This window comes from Bison bison, unplaced genomic scaffold, assembly GCF_000754665.1.
Source record: "Bison bison bison isolate TAMUID 2011002044 unplaced genomic scaffold, Bison_UMD1.0 scf7180017864165, whole genome shotgun sequence".
NCBI classification, from domain to species: domain Eukaryota; kingdom Metazoa; phylum Chordata; class Mammalia; order Artiodactyla; family Bovidae; genus Bison; species Bison bison.
This window is the reverse complement of record NW_011494737.1, coordinates 359,146-375,242: the sequence shown is the minus strand read 5'-3', so window position 1 is coordinate 375,242 and position 16,097 is coordinate 359,146. Positions and strand designations below refer to the sequence as shown.

The following is a 16,097-nucleotide window of genomic DNA, read 5'->3' as shown; positions in this document are numbered from 1 at the left end:
AAAAAAAAAAGGAAAGTAAATCAAAATATTTCTGTTTTGAAAGTTCCCATTTGCAAATTATTTTGGTGTGCCATTTATTTACCTAGGCATTATTTAATAACTATATAATTCTGACAAATTTAACATAATCCTTTTGTGGTTTTTGTATAGGGATTTCTCAGTTTTACAAAATTACATACCAAATTATTAGACAGTGCTTGAATCTTCTACTTTGATTAGTACATTCAAAGTACCACACCATGAATTATGTTAATTCTATACCTATTTCAATGTTAAGACAACACATAAAATTAAAAGGTAATGAATTATTGATTGACTTTGGTGTGTATAAATTGAAAGCTGTGAATGGCTACGGAAAATTTTGTGTTTTTTTCCTAACTTATAACCAAATACATTTCAAATAGTGTCAGGCAATGTTTGTATGGAACGTTATAGGGTTTTGTGCAAATTTATAGAGTTTTAAAATTCTTTTAGAGATTTACTGTAAATACTTATTTTCTATTTAAAAGATTTCTATCAATTGTCCAAGTATATGTATATATATTTATATAGATATGTATATATAGATTTAATAGTACTTTTTTATTTCCAAACATTTTATACTTAATTCAAATTGCTACCAATTTATACATACTTCATAGTCGGGTGTTTCTGCTTTTGTGTCTCTGTGTATGTGTTCTATGGCCAATTGGACATGAATGTCATAATGTTTTGTGATCTTTTTCAGAGGGGCTTCTGAACAATGCCAGGGATACAAGTGTCATGGATACTCTACCACTGAATGGTAACCATGGCAATAGTTACAGCATTGCCAGTGGTGAATACCTGAGCAACTGTGTGCAAATCATAGACCGTGGCTATAACCATAACGAGACCGCCCTAGAGAAAAAGATTCTGAAGGAACTCACTTCCAACTATATCCCGTCTTACCTGAATAACCATGAGCGCTCCAGCGAACAGAACAGGAATCTGATGAACAAGCTGGTGAACAACCTGGGCAGTGGGAGTGAAGATGATGCCATTGTTCTGGATGATGCCACCTCCTTTAACCATGAGGAAAGTCTGGGCCTGGAATTGATTCATGAGGAATCAGATGCTCCTTTGCTGCCCCCAAGAGTCTACTCCACAGAGAACCATCAGCTACACCATTATACCAGAAGGCGGATCCCCCAAGACCACAGTGAGAGCTTTTTCCCTTTGCTAACCAACGAGCACACAGAAGATCTCCAGTCACCCCACAGGGACTCTCTCTACACCAGCATGCCAGCGCTGGCTGGTGTGCCCACTGCAGAGAGTGTTACCACCAGCACCCAGACCGAACCCCCACCGGCCAAATGTGGTGATGCTGAAGATGTTTACTACAAAAGCATGCCAAACCTAGGCTCCAGAAACCACGTCCATCAGCTACACACCTACTACCAGCTAGGTCGCGGTAGCAGTGATGGGTTTATAGTTCCTCCAAACAAAGATGGGACCCCTCCAGAGGGAAGTTCAAAAGGACCAGCTCATTTGGTCACTAGCCTATAGAAGATGACAGAAATTTAAGCCAACAAGACTGCTAACACCTGATAGACTGTGCTGAGTTGATATACGCAGTGGTAATAATGTGTGTTCTTTTAAATCTTTATGCTGTTCTTGAACGACAAACACAAACTCTCAGACTCCTTTTTTTTTTCTTTTTTTTTAAACTGGGATTTTTAGGTCAGCCCAGGGGAGAAAGATAACTGCTGAAATTCCCCTGTGCCCTCTCCTTTCTTGCCCTTCACCCCCCGCACCCAAGATGGAGACTTCATTATGTTAATGAACGAGATTTGAAGAAAATGGCACTCATTGTGGCCTTGTTGAATTATGTTGTGTTTGTTCTAACATCTCTGATGCTCTGTTACTATAATTACAAGGACCTGATTTTTTCAAAGGCCAGAGCAGTTGTTCGGAGTTAGTAACAATGCTGCATCTAGACTGGAGTGTTGCACAAACATAAAAGCAAAGCAAACTGTGTCACATAGTGGTTTTTAGTCATTCACAACCTGAATTCACCACAGTGGGAATAGCTGTGGTGTGCAAAATCAAACAACAAAATTAATAATGAAATGGAGGGGAATTCTAGAATTATATGCTAAATGCATATTTTATGATTTGCTGTATTAACTGATGATAAACTAATGGCAGAAAAAAAACTGAACAATTTCTATGTAATGTACAGATACTAGCATTGCACATGTAGTCTGCTTTCTGTTCCTCCAGAATTTGAGTCCTGTTAATGTAGTGGAAAAAAAAAGAAATTTTCTTTTTCTTTTGTGCTGGTCTTGCAAGTTTGTCTACCAGTAAGAGCAAAGTTTCCTTCCTTTCTTCTTTCTTTTCTTTCTTTCTTCATTTCTTTCTTTTCTTTTCTTTCTTTCGTTCCCTTTTTCTTTAAAATTTCACCTGGCAAAAAATAAATAAATAAATGAAGCTATCACTTTATAAGAATCATTTTCTAGTAATGCAAACAAATTATTTTTTACAAAAAAATAAAATAAATAAAATTAGACTTCCTTCCCTCACTATATATCTTTATTCAGTCAGAATATTTCCAAGAGCATTTTTGCAAGTTAGAGCAGGAAGAACTTTTATGTTTACAGTGCACATCTGTTGTAATGCAAAGCATATTTGGCAAGCAGTTCATCACTAAGACAGTAGCTATGATTCTAGAAGTCAAGAGATGTCAGTAGAACTAGTGGGGCTTCTGCATGTGAAAAACGGTATCCCATAGGTGTGAAAGTGCTGAATACTCAGTCTGATCCCTAAGTGGGCACCTGCACTACCAATTTTTAAAGGAAATACACTCAATTGTAGAAAGAATCAAAAGGTCAAGTTATTTTGAAGTGATTTAAAAAAGAAAACTCTTCTGTTTATTAACAGGAAAATTATTTATTTGACAGGATTTTAAGTAATGTAGGATTATAAGAGGTAAATTAGCAGCACATACAATTTTTTTTTAAATTTATGATCCATTTTGTATGGTCTCAAAGTTGGATGACCTCATTACTAATATTTGTTGTAAAAGTGAAACTTGTTTGCCAACCAATAAACAACTGATTGAGATTTAGAAGATATTGTATTGATGTATGTACTATATGATTAATTATTCTTTTCATTTTTCTCACCTTTCTTCTGTTTTCAGTATATAAATTCTGCTAATCCTCTGTGGCCCAAATGAGCCGTGCTAAAGAAATCAATCTGCCTAGGTGAATAAACTAAGCACAAAATTAGTTTTTGCAGACAAAATATAAGAGAATAATGAGATGGGCATTTTTATGTTGGCTGAAATAAGATGCATAACTTACTTTCAAGCAGGTTAATATGTAGATTACTATGTGCTTATTTATAAGCCAGCTTCAGTCACACGGCTTATTATAAAAATCAGCTTCAATCAGAGATTTAAAGTATTTGGAAAAGAAGGATCATATTTTTTCCTCCATTGTATTCTTCATTTTGATGTTAAATATTTAAATTCATTCCATTAGCTAAAAGTGCAAGAATAATGGCAAAGAGAATACCCATTTTATAAACATAAGACATTTTTATGCTATTTTTTGGTTGTTTTTCTATGTATAGATAAAATGAGAGGGAAAAAGGCCTTTCAAAGAAACTTTCTAGATCTCCAATTACTGAAGAATCTTTACCAGCAGTGTGCAAGCATGGGGACCCTCCTAGGGCAAAGTTAGAATGAATTTGCCAAATTATAATTTCTAATTGTATTATATGATTTCTTGGTGATTTTTTTTCAAAAAATTTAAACATCAGCCACCTATAAACTAATTTCTTGAATTAAGATTAGAAAGAGTAGTTTAGAGAGTAGCCAGTAATCTATGTATTCAGTTTTAATATAAAACGAAAGAAAAAATTCTGTACTGGGCCAGAGTACATCATAACCTTAAATTAATATCACCTCAAAATATCTTATGCATCATTCCTTTTAGTCACTTGACATAAATATTTTTTAAGTCTACACTTGTCTCTAAGTTACAGGAGAACCACAAGCTTTATGAGTAATTAGGTTTTCAATTACCACATATGGCAATATTAGCTCCTAAAAGGTGGTTAGTCTATCTGGTATATAGAATACATTTGATAATGAACGAATCCCTTTTAGACATGCTTAAGGTGATTTCAGAAACACAAATGTAGTCTGTGGATTTATGAGTACTTACGCTAGTTTTGCCAAACCAAAAGTAATCTATATGAAAACGACTCCATCAATAAGAAGCTAGTTTCACAGAATAATGGGGAAACTACCTCAATTCAGCTTGCTGATGATGCCAATTCTGATTTTCTGCTATTGCTACCTCCCTGACCATTATTTTTTGTGTTTCATTATATGGAAATTTGAAGCTGATAATCTCCCAGCTCTACATAGTCCAAGTTGAAGAAGATCACTTGAATACATAGACTGATGTGGAAAGCCCTTCAGTCCTGTTGGTAACCACCAAGCGCTTATGTCAAGATGAAAGGGTCAGATTTTTGAACTTACATACATCATAATTGGTGTGCTTTCAGAGAGACTTAGGATCCCAAAGACTTTCACAAGAAGAGATTATTCCCCCAAATTGAATGTGACTATAGTGAAGACAAAATAGTGGATTAAAGAGTTAATTATGTATACATTTCAATAGAAATTTGTGTATGTCTATCATATATTCCTCTAGTCCTCGTTACACTAGCAAGGGTTGAATTCCTGAATTTGAATCTTCTTTCATGTGCATTTTCATGTGTGGCAATTGATAATAACTTTAAAATTTTCTTAATCATATTTGGCTGACCCTATATTTTCAGTACTCTGTGACATTCATCACCCTTTTATTTGCATATTTTGGTGTATTTATCTGATTTTCCATCAAAAAGTAAATTTTCACCAAACATACTATACTACATTGTACATTATTTGGAGAACTGGAAGTAAAAGTTATGCAGTGAAACAAGTTATTATTTCCAAGTAAAATAACATTTTTATAACATTTTACAATTTTGTTTCCTTTTTGAGGTCTGTTTCACATGATACTTTAATAGGGCATTAGCTTACAAACCTCATGTCTAGTTGATTTAGAAAATGTTGGATTGTTGCATAGCCCATGTTCCTAATTGATAATATTTATGGAGAAATGTAAATTTTGTGAGGAGAAATAGGCAGGAATTCCAATTAAGTTTTTGAGCATCTTTTGTTTTCACTCTATTAAAATTAAAAATACTATAGTTAAATAATAAATTGTTATGCTAAAATAATCATAATGGCAAAAAATAATTGGCATGAAAAATTATCTTGAAGTTAAAAATAGTCAATATAATGTAGTAATTAAATGCAGGTAAAGGACACCCCTTCACCTCCTGTAATACAAATTTATAATGACTGAAATTAAAATGTAGTTGTGATTTGTATTTTTAAATTACCATTAGCCTAAAAATGTTGACATTATGAGGAAAGGTTTTTAAGATTTCATATTTAAATTTTTTAATATTAACTTAGTTGGTATAACAAAAGTTTTCATAATAATGGAAAAAAGGATATATTATAAATGAATTATTTAAGAACCCATAAACTTAAAGTCAGGCAATATCTGCAGCTTTTTCCCTCAAACCTGTTCAAATCCATTGTAATTTGCCTGCTTTAAAAAATGACATTAAAAACTTCAAAGACTAACTTTTTGTTTAATTGTGGAGACCAAAAGGGAGAGGAAAATATTTCTTCTAGGTTGTCTAAAGATTGACTTCAAAATCATCACCTCCTATTAGTGAAAGAATAATTCATTTTTTTAGAAGCTGTCCATCAGTACTGTACCAAAGTGCAACTGCTTATGGCATTTTTCAAAAACCACTGTAGAACTAGTCTGTAATCAGTTCATATTTAGAGAGAGAAAAATGTAGAAAGAAAAAAATAAAAACCCAAATCCTAATTTGATTTGATTTTGAGTAACTCTGAAAATGCTGACAAGAATGTCCTTTTTTCTTTAACAAATATATATTTTATATAAAATAGCAATATGTATGATCTCCCCAATGTACTATAATAATAGTATCAAGATATTAAGAATTAATTAGCTCATGTTTAACAATTCCTAATTATAGCTCACTACATAAGTAATTATGCATTTCTAAGTAATACTTTAAATATGTCTTATGTTAGATTTCTACACAAAAATTAGTAACATGGAAGCACAAAAGTGAAGCAGCAACATTGCAAAATAGCTTATGGAAGCATTTTTGTGCAAATGAATTCTACATGAGAATCATCTTTGAGCTTGTAAAATAAATTCGATGGATCCCAACCATAAATTCAATTTTGTAATCAGTAGTAAAAAGGTCCCTATATAATCATCTGAAGAATATTGACAAATATCTAAATTTTCATTTCTAGACTAAAATAAGTTCAAGTGTTGATAGCTTCTTCTTTCCTGCTTAGGCCAGAAGAGGAACTTTCCTATTTGCTAATTAACTTGATTACTTCCTCTTTGCTTTAAAAAGGAAATCAGTCAACTTTCATCTGTACACATACTTCCATATGCCATTTATTTTATTTCCTGTTTGCAGAGGAAATAGCTTGTTTACATTATTGCAAACTTTGTGATTTTTGCAACGAAACAGATAGTTGTTATGGTTTTGCATCTTCTCATTTGAAATAAAGTTATTGCCATTCCCTATTCTTAAGAAGTTAAAAGCCAGCAATTCTTTAATATCTACGATCTTTAAGTTATTATTCAAATGTGTTGGTTTCAACATTTCTGTCTCTTAATAGTACATCACACAAATCTTTCTAAACTCATATCCCCTTAGAGTATTTCAAAGGTAAATACAAACTATGGTTTTTAAGAAGGCGTGTGAAAGGAGAACTTTGATTTATGTGAAGAAGTCATAGAAGACTATATAAGGAAAAAAACCTCTGTTGAAGTAATAAAGTGTTTTCAACCACAATATGTACAGAAGAGCAGAACCAAGTTGAATTCATGGTGAGGTAACTAGAACTAAATTAGAGATACAGAGAAAAGTTATCTAGGAAAAAATAATAAAATTACTTAGAGTGATAAAAATCTTAAACACTGTACCAAATGTTATTGATGTATTGAAAAAACTCAAATTTAAGTTTACCATATTATAATTTTTACCACAGAAAACACTAAACACTTTTAACCCTCTTTAGATATTTCTTGTTTAGTCTTGTCTCAAGGAAACATGAATATTTTATAAATGTCTCTTAAATAGAAGTATTTTTGCCTCAATTCACAGTCACGCTGTAGTCTGCTTACTCTATTGTATGTCAGCATAGTTAATGCTACTAGTAACTTTGTACCTTTTAGAGCTTTATTATGAATCTTTCTAATAACATTAAATTAACATTAAATTGGAATTATGTACATTGTGCAAAACAATTCATAACTAAGCAATAATCATTAATTCATTATATATATATATGAATAAACTTTGAGACTGAATAATACAAATAATTAACAATGCTGAAAATAGTACTCTCAAGTCCTTCTCTCTCTTCAGTTATTGTAGTCAATTCATAAAATTCTGCAGACAGTTGTACACATGACGTGTTATCAAAGTACTCCATAATCCAGGTATGCTAAAAGTTCCCAGTGCTTCTTTCATTCTAAAATGCCAAACGAAAGAGCTTGAAAGAAGAAGAAAGTAATGCCTTCTAAGTTTCTTATTTAGGTAAACATTGTCATTCAGAATGAATAATTTTAAAAGGAAAATGTTCCATTTTGTGGTCTGAGGGAGAGGTTATTAAAGTCTACAGTTAGCCCAATGTTGGATAATTTTAAATTTTAAAGGAGTTAAGTTTGTCTCAATGGCCCAAGAGTGCAGAATTTCACAATATATTGGCAGGGAAATAGGTATAAAATCCATACCTAAATTGGCTTTTAAATGTTAAGAATTCCTCTGATTCTTCTGAAAGTGGAGCAGGTAAAATAGAGCCAGATTCAAAATGAAATATATTGGTTGACCTCAAAAGGCAAAATAGCAACAACTCTTTGGTAGTAGGTAGAGGTCTTTGGGGATGGAACTCAGGATACAGTGACTAAACAGAATGTCTTCTTACGCTGACCACTGCCTTGTCCTCTAGTGCATTTTTTAATGCCTTGAATTTCAATTTGTCACCATGTCTTATGTTTTGAATGACATCATGAATCAAGAGATTAGGAAAAAACATTTAAAATTGATTTTCATGCCTCATTTGAAAATAGAGATTTCCTTTACCATCCTAAATAATATAAGATGATATGTCTTGAAGCAGCTGTGGACAATCAGAATGTGTTCATTTATAAACAGGTCTTATTTGTATATTCTAACACTGATCTTTGCCTATGAACTACAAAGTCAAGAATTGTAGAGAGGGTCAACTTGATTTCCCTTAATGGTTTCTGTGAATATATTGGAAAATGGAAGGATAATTTAAAAAGTTTTTTCATACTGTTTTCCCACTTGCCAAGCATTAAATCTAATTCAAAATACATCTTTTTAAAAATGATAGTTTATTTTAAAAACTAACAAATAATGAACCATTTCTCATTGATAAAAATCACTTTTTTAGATACTAGAATATAGCTATTGCAGGCTTTGGTCTCTTACATTCTCATATATTTACACATGGCATTAAAATTATCATACACACTTAACAGATTTCAATCTATTGGATTTTTCCCTTGTACAACGTTTCCAACTTTTTTTTCCCCCTTAAATCTTCTGTACAATCACATGTAAAATCATAAGCTACAAACCTCAATAAAAAATATCAGTAAACAATAAGTGATGTAGTCACTGTTATTATATGGTAATACCCAAACTCTGGTTTGGAAACAGTATTTCAACTGCAAGATAATAATTGAAACATGGACTCTTACTATCCCCACCCCTTTAATCTCCTCTGACAAGCTGAAAATAAAACAAGAAACTGTTTTGTTTATGTTTTCAGAAAACTGCTGCCATCTGAGGTGTCTATGAGTTGATCCGTTATTGCCAGGAAAACAAAGTTAAATTCAGAACTTAGTGTTTGCTCTTAAAGTTTGCCAATGATGTGATATAATCAAATGCAGTCCTGTATCTGCTGCCTGATCAATTTCTTTTTCCTCCTCTCAAACTGGCAAGTAGGGGAATCAGTCACCAATGAAACTTTGGCTCAAAGGAGAATTAGGTGCTCTGTGAAAGTGAAGGTGTTAGTTGCTCAGTTGTGTTGGACTCTTTGCGACCCCGTGGACTGTAGCCCACCATGAAATGCTTCAGGCGAGAATACTGGGGTGGGTAGCCATTCCCTTCTCCAGGGAATTCTCCCAACCCCGGAACTGAACCTGGTCTTCTGTATTGCAGGCAGAGTCTTTATCATCTGAGCCACCACTATTCTTCTTTTGAATAAAAGGCATGATAAATAGTAAATGTTGTAGATCGCAAAGGTAGACGTTGTATAATCATCATTCTGTACTGTCAGGGATTCTGATTATTTGGTTTACTAACTCTTAACATCAGTACAAATTTCAGCTAGAGGAAATGTAATTTAGATGCGTCTACTTTGTAATGTTGAAAATACATTTTCATTAAAAAAAAAAAATACTTTGAAAAGGAAACAGAAATCAGGAACTCTTGAGTGGCTAGTGTGTACCTGACACTTTACAGTGCCTCATTTGATCTTTCCAATCATATGGTGAAATGGATTTTTTCACACAAAGGAAATTGAAATTCATACCTCAGAGTCATAGAGCTAGTGAGTTTTGAGCCAAAATCTCTTTTTTGGTTCAAAAAAAAGAGATTTTTGGGGTCAAAGTCCATTGTATTAATCTCATCAACTAAATGATTAGTTGAAAAGAGGTAGCTCAGACGGTGAAGAATCTGCCTGCAATGCAAGAGACCTGGGTTGGATCCCTGGGTCAGGAAGATCCCCTAGAGAAGGGAATGACAACCCACTCCAGTGTTCTTGCCTGGACAGTTCCATGGACAGAGGAGCCTGGTGGTCTACAGTCCACTGGGTCACAGAGTTAGACATGACTGAGTGACTAACACTTCTACTTTCACTTCTTATTTAAATAAAGGAGTGAAAACAGATATTCAAGGAAACTTTCAGAAAAACATGAAGCCTGCTTTTTAAAGAGCTAAAAGTTTATGCAAACTCCATTTTACTAAGCAGTTGGCAGAAATAGAGAAGTGTCACTGACTGTACACTTCTGAAAAATTACTTTTCTAAGAATAGAGCATCTCATCTCTAAAGTAAATGCAATACCTAATTTGTATGGGGTATATAATGTACTTGACACACATGAAATTCTCAAAAAAAAAAAAACATCTTAAAACAGATTTTTCGTACTAAATAAATTCTATGTGTGTGCTGTTTTTCAGCAAGTCTCATTTGATGAAAAAAAAAAATGTCTTTGAGTTTAAACATTTTGGGGAGATGTCAGGCTAAACAAGGTAACATAACTTTTTATCATAAGATTTCAGAGAATGTACTGCAGAGTAAAAGAGGAGTATTTATTGTGTTGTTTCCTAAACTTATTTGGCCCTAAAATCCTGAAGGAATCTGAAGAGCAACAATTTAAAACTATTAACCTATGGAACTCAGTTGGTAAAACACTGCCCAAAACACTTTTGTTACAACTGCATTTTTTATTTCTCCTGAGTATTTTACATCAATGAAATGCTGTAGGTGTGACTCCTTCAATATTAATTGGTTTTATAACTCATCATAAAATGTTACAAAAGTATTGGCCCTAAATGTCTGGTCCCATTCCGTAGGTGGAGAAAGAGCAATTAAGATGAATGACACCTTAAGAATTCTGCCTAGTCATAGAATCCCTTTATTTAAATATACCTTCCTATCTTCTAACATCAAATATCCATTTGGCAACAGACACTGGAGACAAAGAATTTTACTCAACAATCGTGTTTCTCATTTACAAAGAGAGACTGATTCAAATCCCTACGAAACACAATAATTGTGCTACATTTCGTTCTCTTATTTTGAAGAGGATGATTAAACTTCTCTTGCTATTTTCCTATGTTATTATAAAGGTCGATAAAATAGCTCAGTATTTCTCAGCCCTGTCATCAATGAGAATCACCTAGGGTATATTAGGAAAAGAAAGGAAAACAAACACACACCTCATTCCATAGCAATTAAATCTGAATCTCTGGGTGGTGACCAAGTATAAATTAATCTTCAGAGCCCACAGGTGACTTAATATGCAACTTGAGCTGAGAATCACAGAGTTAACAGTTTAATAAATACTGGTAAGTATTAACATTAATAAAATGTTTGCTGCTAAGTCGCTTTAGTCGTGTCTGACTCTGTACGACCCCATAGACGACAGCCCACCAGGCTCCCTGGTCCCTGGGATTCTCCAGGCAAGAACACTGGAGTGGGTTGCCATTTTCTTCTCCAATGCATGAAAATGAAAAGTGAAAGTGAAGTCGCTCAGTCGTGTCTGACTCTTAGCAACCCCATGGACTGCAGCTTACCAGGCTCCTCTGTCCATGGATTCTCCAGGCAAGAACACTGGAATGAATGGGTTGCCATTTCCTTCTCCAAATAAAATGTTTAAATATGCTCAAAATTTATAAAGTTTCTCTTTAAAGCAGAAATGATATACAGAAAATTACAAAGAAAATTTCTCATCTTCAGGTGAGTCTGATTAATCATCTAAATGGTTTTTCTCTCAATTTATGAAGATAAATTATATATTGTTCAAATATAAATCAACTGGATTATTAAATATATTTTTCATTTTTTAATTCATAGATGAAAAACTCTTGTTCAGAATATCTGGGTTTCTATCACTATTTTCAAGTCCATGAATATTATCATATAGAAAGAAGTCAGTTATTAGTTTTAGATCATGCAGAATTCAAAGATAAATACCAGGAATTAACTTCATGGAACAAAAGTTTCTTCAAGTTTTTCCTGGAAATTTGATGACTACCAAACCATATATGTACCTGGTATTTTGCACAGCTATTTACAAATGTAGCTATTCAAAAATCTACTCACTGTAAAAATGAGTTGCTTGTAAAATGAAGGATATACATTTTTACTATTAACAATGCATAACAGATAGTAAATTAAGTTTCTTCAATATAATGCCCAGCTAATATTTACCTGGTGGTCATCCAATTCACATTTTTATTTTAAGTTCTAGTAAACAACTAATATTGATTCCTAAACGTTTCTCTAATCAGGAATAGCAGGGAGGACCCCATGGAAGGTAAGAGAAAAATCAGTAACCATTCGTTAGAAATAACCACTTATGCTGGGTTCTCACAGCCACTAGTGTTCTCCTTCAATGGTTAGCAGTAATACCTAGAATTAATACATCTAAATTACCAACCTACTTAACACATAACTTTCATGGATAAAATGATAGGATGTCAAATAGTTTTTATTCTAGTGACAACTGATCAAATGTTAATGTCTGCTTGGAACACACCTTTTGAAAGCTGCATCTAAGATTAGTAAGAAGGAATCCCATAGTGAATTTTTTACGTCTGCTGTAGTAAGGGGAAAAAAAAAAACCACAGGGGTAATAAATCAACTCATGTGCAATTTATATATTTATATAAACATATAGTATATAGAGAGAGTCTGGTGGGCTCTAGTCCATGGGTTGCAAAGAGTTGGACATGACTGAGCAACTAACACTTTCAATTTCACTTTTCATCTCTTATATACAAGTTGTTAATACAAATATCTGATACATATTTTAGAAGAATCCAGAGTCCTAACTCCTTTTTGATGATAGCTATTTCAGTTATGCAATGATAGAAAATATTTTACAAGGGGAACAGAAAAATTATTTATAATCATTAATTTCACCTCTTTCTCATGTTTGCTTTACATTACTTATTGAGCTATGTTTAGAAGATTTCCGTTCCCATTATTTTCACAAAGCTATACCTAAGCTCTCCTCTCCTCTATCTAGTCATTACTTCCATCTTACCACATCCCTGTCTGGTCTCCCTCATATTCAGGCTATATTCTATCTGCTGCTGCTGCTGCTGCTAAGTCGCTTCAGTCGTGTCCAACTCTGTGCGACCCCATAGATGGCAGCCCACCAGGCTCCCCCGTCCCTGGGATTCTCCAGGCAAGAACACTGGAGTGGGTTGCCACTTCCTTCTCCAGTGCATGAAAGTGAAAAGTGAAGTTGCTCAGTCATGTCCGACTCTTCACGACCCCATGGATTGCAGCCTACCAAGCTCCTCCATCTATGGGATTTTCCAGGCAAGAGTACTGGAGTGGGTTGCCATTGCCTTCTCTAATTCTATCTAATCTCATAGAAATATGAGATCTCTTTTCTCTTTAATATTTTCCTCCTTATCAATCTCATTCTCGGTCTCTCTGTTATCTTTACTTGTGGCCTTACTCACTTTCCCCTCTTAGGTCTGTGTTTCACAAATGTCATTTCTGCCTTATCTAATGTTTCTTATCAACAGCATCTTCTCCCACTCAGTCAAAAGATTCACTCATCAGCCAATCCTTTCTTTTGTTTCCCTTCTTTTCCTTTCAATATTCCCAGACCTACTTTTATGTTAGTCCTCAACCAAAATTTTTTTTCTAGGTCATTTTCATCCATCTCTCTGGACTTCTCTACTCATCACTCTAAGCCATTTGTGTCCCCAGTGTACAGGGTAAATTAACAGAATTGCAGACCTGAGACAAGTCTTGAAATCATTTAGTTCCATCCTTTTACTTCACAGATAAGTAAACTGAGGACTACAGAGGACATGGAAGTGTTCAATGTCATAAGATTCATGCTGGAGCTAATTCTTGAATCAGGGTTTCTTGATTAGCACATTTTATACAATATTATTTTTAAAATGTTTTCCTGGTTTACCCTTCCTATGGCAATATGTCTGCCTTACATGTGATATAGTTTCTCCTCTCTTTCTATAATTTAAAGATCTTTTTTTTTTTTTTTTTAAGCAACAGAACCAAAACTCAATCTTTCTTAAGCTAAACAAATTTAAAAATATTTAATGGGATTTATTGATTCATGTAATCATGGAGGAAAAGGGTGAAGACAAACCTAATTGGGAACGAGGACAATGAACACAGTAAAGACTTGTTCTGTGTCTTATTTGTATCTAGTTTTCCCTATGTGCTAGCTTGATTTCCCTACTGAGAAGCAGTGTCTGATGGTGGCTGAGTTTCCAGACTTTGAACCTACACTGCTTGAGTTAAAAGCCTGCTTCTCCATTTTCTAGTCCTGTGATTATGAGCAAGTTCTCTATAGTTCAGTCCCCTCCCCTGTTAATATGTGAGATAATACAGTAAAATTATAAGTTAATAAAATGCTTTTAGAACAGTGCCTTACATGTAATACATGCTTAAAAACTGTTTCCTATTCTTTCTGTTGCAACAAGACAGTCTCTTTTTATTGGGAGTCATGTTTGGCAGCAGCTTTGGATTTTGAATCAAACAGAGCCATGAAAATCTAAAAGAGCATTTGGTTAGAAAAATCACAAGGAAGGATTCAGATTCACCATGCTTGGTTCTCATAGCTTACCCTGGACCAGTTTTCCCTCTGGGATTATGTACCATGATTGGAATAGCCTAGGTTACTGTTCCTATCTCCTCTAGGACAACAAAGTCTTAACAGGAGCTAATGTAAGGGGGATGCTGGAAAAACACACTTGGAGTAGAATCAGTTCTTACAGTGCTGTGTCTCATCCAGTCCATCTGAGACATGGGCCTTGTAAATGTCACTCTTTCACAGCTAAATCCTGCTTTACATCTGACTGATCTTAACTGATTATTTTGATTTAGTTTCAGTTCTATCTCACAAAAGCATCTAGTAAACCCATAATCCAATCAATATTACAGAAGTGGCATATTTCCCTCAGTTACAATTAATTTCTCTCCTCTCCTTAATAAGTCTAATTATAAACATTAGAAAATCAGAAATGAATGTTTCATTCTTCTTATTCTTCTCTCAGTTGATTCCTGAATTTTACTTTGTAAGTTTGAAAATTTCAAGTAGAGAAATACTAGTTTTTCTTACACTTATGTGTCCTTGAAAAGATAATTAAATTGGTTTTGATGAAAAAACTCTTTCTCAAAAAAAGGTGGAGATGAAAATGCTATTAGGTTTAATCCAGGATTAGCAAGAGACAGCCAGAGAAGCTGTTATTCTCATCCAGCATGAAGGTTTAAAACTGAGGGATACACCCCACTACAATACATACATCTGTACAAAAAAATAATTACATTTCAATTCTGACATGCTGCCACCAGTTGGAAACAGTCTTTCAGATAAAATGGTCAGGACTTTTCCCAAGGTATGCCTTGCACAAAAAGTAGTTTATTTGAATATGGAATGCTGATCTTATCTTCCAACACACGTACAAACATACAACTATTGGGAGGAAAATGAGAAAAAAATATATGTGTGTGTGTGTGTGTGCGCGCAAGCATGCGCTAAGGTGCTTCAGTCATGACCGACTTTGTGACCCCATGGACTGCAGCCTTCCAGGCTCAGTGGGATTTTCCAGGCAAGAATACTGGAGTGAGTTTCCATTTCTTACTCCAACATATATATAATTTTAGCAAACAAAAGCAAATCCTATCAGCTTTCCACCAATTTCACTGCTGCTACTGCCAAGTCACTTCAGTCATGTCCAACTCTGTGCGACCCTATGGACAGCAGCCCTCCAGGCTCCTCTGTCCACAGGATTCTCCAGGCAAGAGTACTAGAGCGGATTGCCATTTCCAGTTTCACTAAGGAGGAATATATATGCGTTATACTCTGGGGTGTTCTATATTCTTTAGGTTAAAGAAAAGATCCAACCCCTTGTATAATGCCATAGGATTTTTAGTTCTACCAAAAGAAGTCAAAAGTGAAACACAATTATAGTCCTACCTCTTCTGCTTCATGATCCATATAACTGTATAGTTGTGTTTTATTAGTTTCTTCAGTTTTAAGTGGAAGTAATTATTGAGATTTTTGTGAATAAACAAACTAGAAGTGCTACTAAATTTTGATTTTTCTTTTGAAGCATTTCCAGAAATATTAAAAGCTAGACAAAAATAAAAACTAATTGAGTGGTCTAATTAAAAAAAAAATAGTTCAAAGTGTTCC

At 34.0% G+C, this 16,097-nt stretch overlaps 1 protein-coding gene across 7 annotated transcripts in view; it reads left to right on the top strand.

Moving 5' to 3' along the window:
* The window catches only part of LPHN3 (latrophilin 3), a 952,179-nt gene extending 949,724 nt beyond the window's left edge, over positions 1–2,455 (top strand). For all 7 annotated transcript variants that reach the window (XM_010841647.1, XM_010841644.1, XM_010841645.1 and 4 more), the window contains one exon: positions 728–2,455. In XM_010841647.1, coding sequence (XP_010839949.1) covers positions 728–1,527 — 800 coding nt within the window. In that variant the 3' untranslated portion in view covers positions 1,528–2,455. The remainder of the gene's footprint in view (positions 1–727) is intronic.
* The last annotated feature ends 13,642 nt before the right edge of the window (positions 2,456–16,097 follow it).